The sequence below is a fragment of the Micropterus salmoides genome, unplaced genomic scaffold (assembly GCF_014851395.1).
Source record: "Micropterus salmoides isolate LMB-PRFRI ecotype aquatic unplaced genomic scaffold, ASM1485139v1 Ms_hic_scaffold_18, whole genome shotgun sequence".
Classification (NCBI taxonomy): Eukaryota; Metazoa; Chordata; class Actinopteri; order Centrarchiformes; family Centrarchidae; genus Micropterus; species Micropterus salmoides.
This window is the reverse complement of record NW_024040928.1, coordinates 17533694-17551368: the sequence shown is the minus strand read 5'-3', so window position 1 is coordinate 17551368 and position 17675 is coordinate 17533694. Positions and strand designations below refer to the sequence as shown.

At 41.4% G+C, this 17675-nt stretch overlaps 1 protein-coding gene across 1 annotated transcript in view; it reads left to right on the top strand.

Moving 5' to 3' along the window:
• The first annotated feature begins 283 nt into the window (after positions 1 to 283).
• The window catches only part of afg1lb (AFG1 like ATPase b), a 35559-nt gene continuing 18167 nt past the window's right edge, over positions 284 to 17675 (top strand). Inside the window, exons 1-7 of the mRNA XM_038727153.1 lie at positions 284 to 326; positions 1145 to 1470; positions 9492 to 9552; positions 9689 to 9790; positions 10019 to 10146; positions 14055 to 14154; positions 17183 to 17241. Coding sequence (XP_038583081.1) covers positions 299 to 326; positions 1145 to 1470; positions 9492 to 9552; positions 9689 to 9790; positions 10019 to 10146; positions 14055 to 14154; positions 17183 to 17241 — 804 coding nt within the window. The 5' untranslated portion in view covers positions 284 to 298. The remainder of the gene's footprint in view (positions 327 to 1144; positions 1471 to 9491; positions 9553 to 9688; positions 9791 to 10018; positions 10147 to 14054; positions 14155 to 17182; positions 17242 to 17675) is intronic.

The following is a 17675-nucleotide window of genomic DNA, read 5'->3' as shown; positions in this document are numbered from 1 at the left end:
ACAAACATGTACGTTCCTTTACTAACCTTCAAAATAAAACATTTGGTAATTATTGTGTCCGCGTGTTAAACGATATAGTGAAAAGTGACACTGCTTTGGAGGCGTTTCTGTAATAAATACTATTTCATATTTATAGTCATACTTTTCCACGCAACGTTATCATTTATACACCTAAAAAGTCTAATTGGAACTTTTATGTTGAAGGCCAATCACCCAAGTTCCGGTGTTGCTCTGTCTCTGACTATCGCTAGCTTCAAAGGCCAGCAGGCTACACTTCCGATCAGCTGAGGTTCAGCTGATGCTGCTGCTCGGCCACCTGCTGCTTGGTTTGTTTACAACCCGCCAGCGGGCACATTGGTCCTAATCACGTTTTTGGACGATATACACTACATAATTTGATAATCATTGTATTTGTATGATCCGGATCAATTGTACTTCGCAATGTAACGTAGGTCTAACTGTTGCTCAAATGTAAAAAACAAAAACGCAGGTGTTCCGACGTTCAGTGTGACTATATATATTATCTAAATAAAAAAAAGAATATTAGGTATTAAAAACAAGCGGATTATTTCATCTTATTGATTAACAACGATATAATTTAATCCTATAAACATCGGGGATCTAGGCTATATGGGTCTAAAATTTGCAACAGTTTCCGTTGTTTACAAGCAAATCAAGAAATTGGTTATATTTGATGACATACAATCAGGACTTACCACAGTTAAAACCTTTCCATTCTTGTGTTATTCGGTGAATTTGTGTCAAATGACTCAATAAAGTTTTCGCGTTTTGAAACATCATGGCGGCTTACACGGTACCTGCAGCTGCGAGGTCAATTCAATGTTTGCTAAATAACACTGTTCTGACATTAACGAAAATTCGCCGTCTGTCAGCCGGTGGTAAGTGGTTTTTCCGTCATGTTGAATGTGGATTGTTTTCAGGTTGAGCTAAGATTAGTGTGTTACAACTTGTCTTCTTAGGTAAATGTTTGGTAACTGCTGGCTGCACCGATAACCTCTGGATTACACTAACTGTAGTGCCTTCTCTTTCCAGTCACGGTTTTATTGCATCTAATAGAATGAAGATATTTTTGTAACAGTTCGGTAACGATTAACAAAGATTACTTTTGCTGTATTACTTCAAGGTTACATTAGTTGGAGGGCATGCAGTTCATCTGCATCATCCTGCTCCTTTGAGTCTCTAGCACCAGATGTTTGTGCCTTCAGTGAAACGGTTGCACACTATGATCGCCTCGTTCAGTGTGGCTCCCTGAGGAAAGATGCTCATCAGAGGGGTGTTTTTCAGCAGCTGTCTCAGCTGCAGCACACACTCAAGAACTACAGTAACAGCATCTACTTGAACCCATCTCCATCGAGGCTTAAGTCAAAAGATGACTGCAGTCAGCTTCCAAAAGATACAGACTCCCACATCACAACCGCTGAAAACAAAGGTGGTGGATCCGCTGCTAAGGTAAAGAATTATGTTGACACAATGTGCCCTAAACAATAAATGATAGATAATCAAATCATCAACTCTTCAATAGCAAAATATGTTCACACAGATTAATAATCTCCCACTGAATATAATTGAAGTAGCCTAGTTATCCTCGTGATTTTGATTATTTCTTATTGATATGACATGTAGGCTAATTAGTCTCACCACACCACAGACCTAACCAAAATGACATAATGCAACAAATGCGTCTGAGTCACTGCCAGCAAGGAGCAGAATGAAACATGTGCATAAACAAAACACTTTGAACACATCTCCAATTCTCACTGAGAAACAAGCTTATACTGACTGCCAGCTAGATCACTTCTCTCTGACTTGTTAAGTTGATCTGCTGTGTGTTACTAACACGCAACATAAAGTTGTCAGTCTGAATACAAGTAACCCAAAGCAGACCGGAGACAGAGTGGAATCTAAATGTATTATAACAATGTTAATTTGTAGCAGAGTGGGTGGCAGATGACAGGGGCTGGGGTTAGGATTGAATCCTGGGTCTAAACAGTGCGGGCTGGGTATGGCAGACGGGAGAGTTAGGTTGGTGAATCAGGGGGCTTCTCAAGGCTCTTATTTGTCGTTTCCTCGCTCCTCGATCGAACCGGAAGTTGTTCCGCTCCGCCATCTTGCAGGCCGTCCCAAAGCTCTTATTTGCGCTCCAAGGAGCGAGGATAGGTGCGATCTCTGAGGACCTATGAGCGAGGGTACACCAGAGCATCCTTCGCGAAAGTCTTTTACTGACCGACACGCCCCCTTTTTCGGTAGCTGTTATATTGATTGGACGCTGCAGCTGATCGGACTGATAACATTAAACTCAAGTGTATCGCTGCAAAGTCTTATGAGTTCTTTTATGATTCACTGTCTTGTTAAAATCTGTCTTCATTGTAGGTCTGAACAACAAAAGCCCCACACGCAACTTTATTTAGCCTATTTATTAGAAAGTTTTCTTTTTACATCAACTTTTATAATGGAGACAATTAAAGTCAGACAGTTTTACATCATTTATCGTCATTTCTATTCAGTGAGGCTGGTCATTCCTGTGTTTAGTCCAAATATAATAAAACATAGTAGGCCTAAACACGTAAGAAGTCGGTCAAGTCACTAAACTGCACCAAAGTAGGCTATCTAATGAAGCGAGCAAAGCATCTGATTAAAGCAGCCGGCAGCTCCGCGAGTAAAATCATCTGATGAATGAAAGCGCTGCTGCGCTAAAAAATCGTTGGATTGATATGATGGAACGCAGTGATGATCGGTGACGAGTGATGGGACATGCAAATAAAATGTATGTAGTAGTGTTAAAGGATAGGCTCTCTGAGTAAGACATACAGTAGCCTAAATAATTTTTCATGTGCAGATGTTTGTTAAACAGGTAACAGAAGGAGGAAAGGTGGGCTGCGGTCGAAAAGTCAAGATTCCTTTCCTAAAATTCCTAACCTCCTTTCTTTGACCTCGACGGAAAACGTCATGAGGTTAAGGAAAGATGTAAAGGAGAATTCATAAAGAGGACCGCGGGGCTCAGAGAATCCGACTGCCCTTTTCTGAGAGAGAGAGCGAGAGACTGTCATCAAATACTATTTTACCCACTTTAAATAGTAACAAAATCAATCGAAAATCACGTGGCAAGCCGCCACAAATAAATCGTGTGTGGGAAACGCCTTCTGTCGAGGTTATCCAGCTTGATCTTTGCCTTTATTAAGGTGAGGGTGTCAGCATCTGTGACTGAAGTAGAATTAATTTGCTGAAGGCTGCAGATAACGTAAGGCTACACGCTGCAACATTATCCTCACTTTGATCACTTACAAGACTAGTAACAGCTGGCATGGGTCTCAGTTATTGTTGACAGTTTAAGATGCATGTTAGCAAGTTATGGCATAAGAGAGAAAAGGCATAATAGCCAATGGTAACTTACATGGTGATCAACCTTTATCCGTCATGGTTGGTTGGTTTTTATTGTAGAAAACACTTAATGGCTTACTTCAACAACCGAAACATAAAACGGTGTTGAAACAGTATTAGATTAGCAAAAAAAGCCAGAAGAAGTCTTAAAGAAAGTGTGCATCGGTATTGCAAGGGTCTTGCTAAATGTGGTTGAGGGATTTTATCGTTTGAGAACGTGCGCCGCTTTAAATGTTGCCGCCGCAAGGAATTGTGGGACGGCATTCTCTCCTTTCCTTTCATAAGGATGGTCCGGTGTACCCTATGCTAAAGGAGATATGAAAGGAAGCACTGAGGCACCTTTCCAGCTTTTATCATAACTGCCACTGAAATAGGCCTACTTCCGGTTCACTTCACTCAGTTAGGAACCTTCCTAAGCAAAAAAGACTTTTCGAACGCAGCCGACGTCTCATGTCTCTAGAAACATATTTCCTTGCTCCTTCTCTCCTGGCTTGGTTTCTTTGCGTCTCTCCATGCATCCCCGGTGGGCGGGACTAAGACGCAGGTGAGGGAAACGTGGATGCTATTAAGAGACTTGAGAAACACCCTCAGAAAGTGCTCCTGTGGATTGTTGACTGGCAGAGTGAGCTGGGTATTTCAGGGGTTGGCGCAAGCGTTCTGGTGATGAGTTCCTGTAGACAAGGAGATTCCTATTAACGGTGCAGACAGGTAAACATGCCGAGAACAAGAGCAAAAAGAGATTCTAAATACTGGTAGGTTGTTAGATTTACGGTGAGCATACTAAATGACAAAATAATTCAGCACGGACTGGAAGGCTGGTCTGGGTTCAAGTACGCTGAGGTGATTGGTGAGGTAAGGAACAGGTGTGTGAGAGTACCAACCAGGGAAGTCGAAGGCCACGCCCACAAACTCCATGCTGATCATGACAAAGGGAAATGCAACACAGACAGACAGACAAAAAACTAAATACACCAAGCAAACAACAATCATCCCAAAAGGCAAACTAAATCAAAACACTCTTATAGCCTACCCCTGGCCTGTAGGTAAGGGAGTTCATCCTACTCAGGGTTATCAACCAACCTCAGCGTTGACAATCTCTGACTGCCTACACTGGTGTTAAACGGCACTACGACGGTGAATAAGATGTTGGTTAGTTGAGTCGGTGTTAACCCCCTGTTTAACTTAACTGGAGTCGGTGCGCGTTCACATAAAAGGGACGTGTTCGGCCGTGCAGGCAGAGTTTTTCGCAACGGCGCATGCTCCGTATTTTCCCCAGAAGAATGCACGTTGATTTAGTCAAGAAATGAGGAGTTTAAAGACGCATTACCGGCCTAATCTAACACTGTGGAGGCCGACAAAGCCAGGGAGGCTGTTTGGCATCGCACATAATTTAGAATTTATATTCACAGTGTCCTTATTGTAGGCTAATTCTTTATTATGTATTTTATGGACTCTTCATAATGTAAATAAATGTGTAATATCATTAAGATGTAGAGATACACCAGCACATTATGTTCATTGTAATAAAAATTATTGGAGCAAGGGGAGAGGGGGAAAGAGTTTTTAGATTACTCTGATAAATTTACAAGAAACTAATAATCACAAATCTAAAAGTTAAAAACTTGAATAGCCTATATTCTCTGACATTCTAGGCTTATTCATACATTTATGAGAGAAACTCAAAATAGTGGGGGGGGTTTTCAAGGAACCCCATGCTTCACTTAGCAAGGCTGCAACATCACACACGTCTGCCATGTAGCCTATTGCGTGCGGTGGAAAATTATATTAGACTTTGCAATTGGATTTAGCAGTGAGGAAATGTGAGTTTAGCTCAAAATCACTATATTAAAACTCACTTTCACTCTATAACATGTTATATTGTGACAATAAACCTACCTACCTATTATCATGCACCTTAAAGACTTTGCTGTGGATTGGGCGTATTCAGAAGAAAACACCAGAGTGACTTAGATTTTTTGTGACTTTAATTTCAGGGAATTTCCGATTTTTATTCTTGAAAATTCAACACTTTCATCTAGGATTTTTCTTTTCGCTTTATTAACCCCCACCTGCCTCCATATTGTTTTGGACACGTAGAATAGCCTAGTCAATCTTAATATGTGAATACACTTTGGAGAATTCAATTATAGCCTACAGATGAAACTGTCCTGTTTATTAATTAATATCTCCTCCCTGAAATCACAGAGGCTGCAGGGCTGTATGAACGTAATGCTGTTGTGTTAAGAATAACTTAATTTCAGCTGCAACCGCAGTGGAACAAGTCAGGATGAAATCTGAAAATATGTGGTCAAGTGGTAGCGTATTAATATCCTACTTCTCATCATTAATAGTGAGTACAGATATGGTGTGTAGTCTACGTATAACCTTGAGTTAACCACAAACAAAACCTGCTAGGAGCAGTTTAGAGATGCAGCATAAATTGCCATGGCAACAGACCTCGGTTAACACCTATCCACCTTTAGTAGTATGGGTTAATTGGGAAGTTATACCCAACATCACAAAGTTACTCCTGAAGTTCTTCTTAACCTTTATTGAACTAGGAAAGTCACATTGAGGTTAAAACCCCTTTTGCAAGTGAGACCTAGTCAAGACAGGGACAGATAGCAGGATCAAACAGATAACCAAGCAACAATAAGAAACTAATCACAAGAACATCATTAGGTACAACAGAAAACACAGCAAAACAAAAACAACAGCATTAGAGCATAGATTTAATGAGGAGTTAAGTGGTAATAGAATTGGCAAAGCAGTTGCAGTTGGCAATGACCACCTCCTTTATTCTATGTTTAAAATCATTTAGAGAGATGAGGGATTGAAGTTTGAGCTTGGTCTGCACATCATTCCAAGTCCTGGGGCCATAGTAGAACAGGCTTAGCTTTCCAGCCTCTGTTCTGATAGCAGGCACTTTGAACTGTAGCCAGTTATGTGACCTGAGATTATGACGGTTTTGAAAAGTTAAAAATGTCTATTTTAAATAATTTGGAAGTTTACCTAAAATTCTTATAAATTAGAATATAACAATGTTCAAGCCTGCACAAGTGAAGAGATGACCATCCTACCAATCTGTACAGTATACAATGATGTGTCCTAAAACTAGGGTTAATGACATATCTGAGAGCTGAGTGATAAAGGGGGTCAAGTTTGGACAAGGTGGACAGAGAGGCAAACCTGTAGATAGTATCCCCATTATCAATCTGTGACAGAAAAAGGCCAGCAACAAAGCGTTTTCGTGAAGCCGTGGAGAAACAAGACTTTAGCCTGTACAGAAAACCCAATGTGAATTTTAATTTCCTTGCAAGATAATCAACATGGTATTTAAAATTTAGGTAAGTTACCTGGATAAGCCAGTTACCTCGCTTCGTAGTACAGGCCACTGGAGTGCGGTTGTGCAGGTGTCACATTAGGGGGCCGTGACAAACTCCCCTTTTTACTGCTCAGTAATAGTCCATGTAAGAGAGGGATTCTTTGCATGTTCACTTTGCAGACTACACCCATGAATACAACACTATAAGGCCTATATAGGCTAATCAAGACTACTTCTTTGATGAAACAATGCAAATTTCACTCACTAGCTTTTTGTGGAGGCTAACACAATATTTATGTGTTCTGATTTATTTGTGCATGCTTACACTTTAATGTAGTTATAAAAAGGCTATGTTGCATTTTTTTTTTATATTTGGGGGATTTGGGATGCAATTCTGAATAATTCTGAATCACAGCTTGTACACTTATATTTTCTTTAGAATTCTGACGCTCAAATATAATGTTGCAGAGTGAAAATAGCGCACTAGGTAGAAAATAGTGAGTGACTTAGGACACCCTTTACAATTTACATGGCAGCATGGATTTGTTTAAAGCCTTTTCCAGTGTGGCATCTGGACTCTCATTCTGTTATAAAGCCCCATTGACGTCTAACATATGGAGGGACTTCACAGAGTCCACTGTACTGTACTCCAGTTGTCTCACTGATGGTGGCCATGGCGCTCAGGTCAAAGGGAGGGTAGGGGTCTGGGAAGTGTATTGTGCATTTGAGTTTTGGAACGGCGTAATGTAGGAGGCTGTTGTTGTTTTTAGGTCAGGGGAGCTGACTGTCTCGTATGTGGTGGTGGGAGTTTTTTTTGTTGGTTGGCTGGCACAGACACATAGGGTTAGGCAGAGATTTTGGAAGGCAGCAGGGCAGACCTCCCGCTGGGCCCGTCCCGGCACCCCTCTCACTCTCACCGTCCCCATGCAGTAATGAGGGGATCCCCATTGTCTGGGCCATTCTTGTCCTTTTTGCTTTTGATTCGGGACTCTGACAAATACTTTGGTGTTAAGCTATCAACACCACCGCCCCCTCTTCTTTTGCACCTTATTTCTTGCTCTGTCCCTCACACACACATACACACCGACTGGTGTACTTATGCAATTATTTTGGTTTAAATCAGGTCATACCACTGTCCTTTCGGTGTCTGTTCTCTCTGTGAAGTGCCGCCATTGTCCTCACTAACTGACCAAGTCTGTGGGGAGAGTACACTTGACTTAATATTGACCAAATGTGGCGTGGTTTTGCGGATGGTCGGCTAACAATGGGCCATTGTTTGGAGAGAGCCACCCTCTTCAAGTCAGACCTGCATCCTGTACGTTGTAGCTCTCCAGCAGGACAGTTGTACCTGACTCCCACAATTACTCCATTAACCTTGTTAGTGAGAAACATGACATCTCTGGCTGCTGATAAACATGTTCAAAAGCAGTTTTCCTTAACTCCTTTCAAAGCCAAAGTGGACATGTCCTGCGTATGAACTTTCCACTCATATGCCAGTCTATATCCTCCACTGGGAGGTGAGACAAGGCCACAGAGCTCAGATAGACATAGTGTCTGAGGGACAGCCTTGTCCTTCTCCACTCTGCCGTAGCAGAATGGCTTTCAGCCACCACTGACAATACCCCAACATGCCAGAGGGCAGCTTGGGAAGTCAGGGAGAAGTCACACACTGTTATGCCAGAGCAGACAGGAAAGGCTTGTTGCTCTTCCAGTCTTTCACTCCAGCACAGGACAAGCGGGGATGGAGGGATGAAGGGGGTAGAGGGGAGGAGCGTGAAGAGGGCAGAGAGAGAGGATGGGCAACAAGTTTGTTTTTTCATTTAGTTTTCAATTGGCCATTGTCTGTGTTTACCAGAGTCAAGTGCTCCTTGTGCAGTGGACACCAAGTGCAGTGGACACTGAGTACCGTCTCCATGAAATAGTTGCTAAATTAAATTTAAAGAGGACAAACCTTTCTATTTAGTGCTGAGTACGTTCCGAATCTATTTCCTGTTGCCCAGTTACAGAGATGGACAATCCTCCAGTTGTTAAACCTTATATAAAAACATGTATCGTTGTTGCTCTATAGACAAATATGTGCCAAGTTATCATTACATGTCACGATTAAACTGGTGATATATGCGTTTACATGGCTTGGGCCCTCTTTAGAGATATTTGGCTTTACTCTATATTCTCAGCTTGGTCACACAGAAGACGTTTTTTTGAAGCAAAGACCTTTTGATGATAGGAGGCAGGCAGCACAATGACTTCCAGCAGCACCTCAATGCAACAGTACCGTATCACAATTAGCAGCGCTAAACAGGCTGTGCAGACAAGTCCACTCCATCTCGTATGGAGCCTCATCCAGTCCTCTCCGTTTTGTCTGACAAATCCCCCCATTGTTCCTCTGATGATGCTTTTCTTTCGTGGGAACCCTGGCTTGTCTTGTTGATTAGATCCCCTTTGTCTTCCTCCCCTGCAGTGGGCTAGTCTGGAGAATGTGAAACCTCACACTGTAGTGGTGGCTTAATGCCTCACCATACATTGTTTATTAAACGATGATTCAGTCTTATATGGTAATGAATATAATGAAGTTTATTTAGGTCACCAGATATAGTTTTGTTCTTTTAATAAGGAATTCATCTGTACATTAATTTTGAACAACCCAATTGATTTATGGTTAACGATTGTACATTATTATTTATGATGACAAGCAGATGTTAAAAGATTGAAGATAAAACAAACACACCGCAGTCATTTCCTCATTTGTACTCCTTTATCCCCAAAGGAGGACACTGCTCCAACTCCACCACTACCACCCAAAGGCTTCTATATCTATGGAGATGTTGGTAAGATCACATATAGAAAATGTCTTTATATCATAGAAATAAATATCACTAAGGCATTTAATATGGCACTAAAGATGTATGAGATCTGGACAGAAGTGAGAATAATTGCTTTTTCTTTATTCTCTCTACCTGTCAGGCACAGGGAAGACCATGCTCATGGATATGTTTTACTCCCGTGTGGAAAACACTCGTAAAAAGAGAGTCCACTTTAATGGCTTCATGGTGGACATACACAAAAGTTAGTATTATCCTCCCACTCCACGGCATTAACTGTTGAAGTTTTCTGACTCATGCGCTGGAGATCCTATATTTAGCACTCTGTTTGTCCTGAAGCCCTCCTGCTAATTGTCTACCATTATGCGCACAGGTGAAATTACCGCTTTATTCATTCAGTATTGTCGTTGAGTTTGGGTTGCCGATGCAGGTGTGCTTAAAGACGTGCCTGACGTTTGTGTACTGCTTAAAGGGATCCATCGGAGGAAACAAAGCCTGCCAAAGCGAAGGCTAGGGAAAATGTTCACCTATGACCCCATATCACCGGTTGCCATGGAGCTCAGCGATGAAACGTGCCTCCTGTGTTTTGACGAGTTTCAGGTGAGTGTGTTACAGGCTGCGTGTGTGTTTCTGTTCTTAAAACAAGTAGCAAACTAGACAGTGAGAAATCTCAACACTGTTGTGTGTTTTGATACTCCATATATCAAGTGCATTTACTTAAAACAGTGGTTCTAGTACTTAACAATAGGTGATACTGGTAAAAAAAAAATACTGCTAATACAACTCTATAAAATGATGGCATGCTGATGCTTATGTATGTTATTGTTAAGAATACCTGTTGGCTGGGAGGATTAAATAAATACCAACAAAGTCCTTAAAATGTGCCAACGGTTTAAAGTAAAGCATCTTATTGGGTATATTTGTGTATATAGTAAAAATAATATTTGTTCTGTTTAAGGCATTTTAAAGGTTTAAACAAGTTCACAAAATGAAAGAAAATCCCAAACAACCAAGGTGCTGTACAATGTTCATATTTAATATGTCAAATACTGTTCCAGATAAAATAGTCAGTCTGGCCTACAGTCAATCGTCTGATAGCAGACGTTTGACAAGAGGTGGTTGTGTTGTATATATACATGCTGAAGTAATTGTTTGTATATTATTCTGACACATGCTACATATATTTTATCTGTGTAGCACTTTGTATATTCTGAGTTCAGTGTTGAGTTTTCAATCTGTGATCACTGTTAGTGTTCAGTCACAGCCACTGGAAGCCTCTGATCTTGATGGCCCCACAAAAACAGGACTGGGGACACCTAGTGGCCTTTTTGAATACAACATAATTGTAAAATGACTTCCAGTGGCATTGAAACATTCTCTCTCCTTCAGTGTGTAGTAAATTTACTAGTGCAGTAGTAGTAAAATTGTGTGATCTTATATCACATGTATCATGGTATAGCATTACATTATCATTACATTGACACTGCAGCATTCAGTTGAGTCATGTTGCTCCTGTTGCTTGTTTGTGCAACTAAACTACTACAACCAAGTCATCCTTAGTTTATGCACACTGGATTTTCAACTAAAAGGCACCTTAGAGGCGGCTGTGGCTCCAGAGGTAGAGCGGGTTGCCTACTAATAGGAAGGTTGGTGTTTCAACCCCCGGCTCCTGTCTGCATGTGGAACCCCAAATTTCTGATTGTGAGTGTGTGAATGATTAGTTTCTTTGCGATGAGCACTTTGCATGGTAGGGTCTGTTATCAGTATATGAATGTGTGTCTGAATGGGTGAATATGACATGTAGTGTTAGCTTTGAGAGGTCGGAAGACTAGAAAGGCGCTATACAAGTACAGTCCATTTACCTTCAGCCATTAGTGCTGCAGAACTTCTCATTATTTTACCCTATCCTCAAAGGAGAGAGCCACTACTGAATCTTTGTCTGTAAGGTAGTTAGTCATTCACTGCAGTAGAGAAAGACGTGTGCTTTTGTCTTTATCATTAGCCAGCCAAACATCTGTTAGCAGCACAATGTTGTTCCTCTTACTGATATCATTACAGTTAATGCCAGCAGGTCAAAGGTCACAGAAGGTGCGCTTGCTCCCTCTAATCACTCTCTATGCATCTGCGAGGATCAAGAGCTGCTCCTTTCATCCGGCCGTCTTTCACATTTTAAACTGCGGCGCTGTTTGTGCATTCTCATTGATTTGTTTTGTTTGCTGTTTCCAGCTTTGCTGTTTTCACTTGTCGACTGTTGCTACCGTTGAATGGAGGGGAAACAAGCAGACATGTGCGTGTTGTTTGTGATGCATAAACAAGAGGTTGCGAGGTTTGGGAGAGTTGGGGATTGGGGGGGTCTATACCAATCAGCATCCTCCTCCACTCAGCCATGCAAATGAGGCTCTGGGTATCAGTCGCACTCTGCTGCTTCCTTAAGTGAGTGGAGCTAGAAAGCGACTGGCGGCGGCGGGTCAGATGGATCTTATCCTCTTAAATGCTAATGACATTTCTCCATTCTCTTCATTAGCGTCGTGCCATTATCAGTAATTTGTAGCCCCCCTCCCTCCTTTTATGGCCCCCACCCACAGCCCCTAATGAATACTCGCCATTGAGAGGTCTGAGATGGAAAGATGGGAAGAGAGTGAGAAAGGAAGAAGAAGAGTGAGAAGAAAACGCGTGCGCGCCATTGTCTCAGGGCCTCAGTCACCGTGCAGCCTCTGAAATTGCTCATAGGTTGTGTACATAAAGAGGTGTAACATCAAAAGAGGTTTAATTTGGCACCCGTGTGCCTCGCTGTAAACTGACAGCCGCTTGAGTAATTGGATGCTCATTTAAATATCAGCATTGGCTGACGGAGATTGCACCATTATTTTTGTGTTCCACAAGTGCTACATCAGTCCCCTCCACCTTTCTCATTCTGTGGGTACCCATTCTCTTTCCCTCTCCCTCTACTCATTCAGCAATCAATATTGCCCCTCATACTATGCCCATGTTGAGGGCACATGAATAAACAAATCCAGGTTGTATAAAAGGTCATTTTTAAATGATTCTTTTGAAATGAAAATAAAATCCTGCGGTCGGAGGAAATGGGGGCCCCTTCAGAGAGACACAGAGCCTTGGCTTTCTGTTGATTCTCATTACACGCACACAATCACTCACACACACACACTAATTTGATGCCCCTAGCCACCTCTCCTTAGTGAAATCAAGGCTTTAACACAAATGTTAATCAAGCATTGGCAAGGGCAGTGGGGCTAATATGCAAAAAGCAGAAGACCCTCCAGAGTATGAAAGAAGGCATATGCTGTGGGTATGGCCATTAGAAGTGCCTGTTATATACAGGAAAGTAGGTAAGAGGGGAGTAAGAGGAGAAGGCGGGACAGAAGTCTTCCTTTTATTCAAGACATCCTAGTTCTTAAAAAGGTTTCATTCCAAAATGTGACATGCCCTCTCTTTAAGATTATAGTAAAGTAACTTGAAATGTAACTCTCAGTTTACCTAAAATGTGGATGTGTACTGAGAAGTAATATGTTTCTCGCCAAAAATGGATTCTTTATTTACAGCAGTATCACTATATTTTTGTTGATTTGTAGGTTATATGGGCAGAAAACTTGTCAATGACAGTTGGCACGAGACTGGCGACTTTGAGCAACAACAGACGCTTGAAATAAATCAGTTTTGGGTTTTTTTTTTACAATATGCTCATATTAGTCATCATGTTTAATCGCTCGTGTAATATACATGCTGCTTTGGCTACAGTGCATCACAGGGCAACATGATTTCTCACTTTGTGGATGAACAACAGAGGTGAAACAGGGAGAGAGATGAGAGAATAAGAACAAAAGTGAGAGCACTGGATTACTAATAGAAAGGTCAAAGCTCTTTATTTAACGGCCAGCGACTCATAAACGTCCTTGCTTCAGTGTTGTCATCGACCTTTGTTTATTGTGGACATGGAAATGATGTAGATGAAAAAGGCAGCAAGCAGTTTAATTGGATTTATGTATTATAACCTTGAATTGCCTTGTGTCTAGTTCATACAACACACGCGCGCACCTTTTTATATGCCTTTATTTGGCCATCTTGGGTAGAAGCTTTGTCTGCCATCGTGAGCCCAGCCTGGATTCACATTGCTCCATTTTCATTATTCTTTTCTTCCTCTTGTTTTCACGCCTGCGTTCAGTCATTCTCACGTCTGCTCAGTTGATTAGCTCGGGCCGCTGCCTTGCCTCAGCTACTTGTCCCCAGCAGAAAGCTGCTTCGTGACCATTTGCAGTCAGTTCAAGTGGTGTAGGTGTGTTTATGTGTATGTGCGCGTGGATGGAGTGTGTATGGCCATGACCAGACACAAAGGATTCAATGAGCACACCTGAATGACACTAATCAACATGGAGTGTTGACGGCATGGTTTGACCTCAGACACGCGCGCACACACACAGAGTGTGGCAAGGAAAGCTGAATTATACAGTACATGAATGTCTCCTTCTTCTTCTCTGGTTCTGTTCTGTCAGGTCACCGACATTGCTGATGCCATGATCCTGAAGCAGCTGTTTGAGACGCTGTTCAAGGCCGGAGTAGTGGTGGTGGCCACCTCCAACAGACCACCTGATGGTATGAAGACCAGTGCTCTTTGTATTAATTATATTGCTGTTACTAAACACACAGTTGAGTGAATAGGTAGAATGATTTAGTACAAGTTTATAGCCTCCGGACTAACACTCTAGCACTCTTTTCTGTTCTCAGAATTTCCCACGACCTACAAAGTGGATGTAAAGCAATAAGTCTGAGGTAAATGAATGCTCAGAAACCATTAACTCATTAAATTTTAAAGGTTTAGTATTAAAAGTGAAGTCACACTGCAGGTTCATAGTATAGTCTCTTGCTCAACAGACTTTTTTACTCAAATGGCAAAGAAATCATACATAACAAGTGAGTGTAAAGAGTTAAAGGGAATTATAGTAACAGAAACATTATAACTACCACAACATTAATAGTAGCAAAGACAAATAATAAATTCTACTAATATTGCAGGAATGTATTAACATTTCTTACTGTGGACTTTACAAACAAATAGGGTATTTTTGAACCACATCATGCTCCTTAGGGATTAAATTAAAACACTGCCAAATAAGTCACTTTACTCCAACTTTATAAGAAGTTGAAAGAAAGAGAATATGGAAGGGGGAAAGGTTATTGGAACAGCTGGAAACATCCCCTTTGCTTAGTGTGCATGCTCTGAAGTTAGACCTATTCACACCTGGAAGATATCTAATGTACCCACGGCTACATTCAGTTATACTGAATGTGAAAAAATCAAGGGCCTTGCACAAGAGAACTTTACTGATTCCTTTTTTTTGCCATCAGGATGATCTTAATTTAGCTCCATCACATTTTCCTGGTGCTGCTAAAAGGCAGTGATTGATGAGTTGTTGAAAGCACATAATGCTACCAACAACTTTACTATTAACTGCTCCTCAAAATTAAACACATCACTTTTCTTCTCTCCAAATATTTTTGAATAGCTACCCTTAATCAGGGTGGTATCTGAAGTTGTTTCCAGTTTCTTGATTTCCAGTACATCAGTTAATTACGTGACTTATAAATCATAGTAATTTGGGGAGTTGTTTGAGGAATAGGGCACGGTATGTTGAAGTTGATGACTGTTTACTGAAGCTAACAATGGTCTGCACCTCGCTGTGAGTGCACGGTCACAGTGAGTCAGCTTTTACCACTTCTTGCTAACAGTACAATATTTTCAAAAAATGCCTTAGACCTGAACATCCATTTAACCAGTCAGTAAACGGTTCACCATCTGCCTGTAGCTAAAATGACACGTAATAATGTTTGCTTCTTCTCCTCCCTTTGAACCAGCAAATGTCACTTTACATACATCTACATTATTCGCTTAATACTTTTATCTGAAAGTGCTTGGCTCAATCAACAACCAATTCAGCTTTACCACACCTTTGCAGCAATTAACCAGAGGAAAAGGCGAGGAACATTTGATACAGCTCTCACTGACATGATACAACCTTTTAAACAGGCTTTGATGTTGCATTTAGTGCCAGCGGAGAAAGAATGAGCAAGGCGTTGATCAAGGCGGAGATAAATGCATGATGTGTTATCTGAGGTCTTTTTTTTCTTTGGGAAGATGTTGATGTCTCGAAAGTCTCGAGTGGATACGAAGTGGATGGCAGCAAGATGGCTCTCTTAGACAAAGATGCCCGTCTCTGATATTTACTAGCTATTAAGAACAAAGCACTAAACCAGGAAAACTTGATAGAGAGCCTACTTGGTATTAATTACATGGTTAATGGAACACTGAAAGCCATAAGAGACAACTGGACATGAAAGGCGTACATTTTCTGTCTTTATTGATGTGGAGATGCCAGTATCAAAAAGCCCTAGATGTGTTTGGAGGGGGAGTTTAGCGATAGGTCTTTTCTAGAACGGCTAAAGTAGCATTTTGTTGTTCTTAAACACTGATGGAGTTTAATGAGATTGAGGAGTGTTAGCGGTATAAATGGTGTCTTTTTGTGGTGGTAAACCCTCAATACACTGGATCTCACATGCAGTTTACATTACTAAATTTTAAGTCTTTGTGAGCTTATTTTGATTACCATAATTCAGTAATATGTTTCCTTCACAGTGGCATCAATTACATCTACCTATAGCAATCAACAGCTCAACATCATAGGAAATTGTTTGTTTTCCTGCTGACAGTTAGGTGAGCAGATTTATACATAAATATGAAACTATCAATATCAGCTGGTAAGCTTAGCTTAGCACAATGACTGGTAACAGTGAAAGTGCTACCCTGGCTCTTCAAAGGTAAAAAAAAAAATTGACAGTGCAGTTTTACATGAGGTTATTTGGCTGACTTTTTTCAGGAATTCACTGCTTCCAGTCAAGAAATAACTGGATTTATTTAAATTAAACACACAAGGTTTAACATGTTAATTAGTGAATTTTAAAGGTGCTGGTAGGCTTTGTCGGCCAGCCTAGTGATTTTCACCTTTTTCCAGTGTTTGTGCTAAGCTAATTGGCTCCTGTTTCCAGCTTCATATTTACAGCACAGATATTAGAGAGGTATCGATCTCATGAAAACCCTATTCCTTTGCTTTAACCTTGGCAATAGTCCATTACAGTATAGGAGTTATCAAGCGGGTATTGGGTCCTACTGTAGTAAGCTTAAGCCCAAACATCAACAACGACCACTTGTTTGCATTTGCAGCTGGAGGGGGCTTAAGCCTTGATGCGTGTGTGCCTTTGTCCATGTTTGTGTGTGAATCCCTATCTGTTTTATCTGTCTATCACGGATGCTACTTCAGATGTAATTTGTTCCAGCCGAGCTAATTGAAACCTCTATTCAGCGAGCTGCTGTGGACATTGTCCACACTGAAAAGGCGACAGTCCTTTTTCTCACCACCATTGTTTGGGAATGTAATGAATTTTATGTTGCTGCCGCTGCCGGTAGAGAAATCCATTTTTCTCTCCTGGTCCCAGTCCTTTTGTCATGCCTCCCCACCCATCCTTCAGTTCATCAATAGCCACTTTATCTGCCAATCTGCGGCTGGGGAATGACATTATTAGGAGGCTAAACAGCAGCTCTAATACAGGCCCTCCCCTCCTCTTTCAGATCTGTACAAAAACGGACTTCAGAGGGACACCTTCCTACCTTTCATCGACGTGCTGAAGGTAGAGACAAAGTCACCCCTCTCTCTTGTATTGTTAATTTATTCATTTGTTTATCACACACACATAAACACACATACACGCCCTTGCATGTGCGCCTCGGTCCCTCTGTGTCTGTCTTTTTGCAAGTTGCTCTTTAGTGGTTTGATGTATCCTGCTTCCTGGATGCCACACACAGTGTCACAAAGCTGTCTTTGATCATACCAGGGCACGGTGAAAGACTTGCAGAGAGAGCGAGGGAAAGGTAGGGAGAGATGGAAAAGAGCAGGAGTGAGTACAGGTAATGTGAATGAGAGATGGGAGAATGAGCTGGGGGACTGACCCAGACTGCTTGCATTTCAAAAGTGGGGGGTGGGGGCAGAGGAGCGATGTGGTGGTTAGCATTTCCAGCGAAAAATCTACTTTGCAATTTAAGCAGGTAGCGCCATTATCCTGCC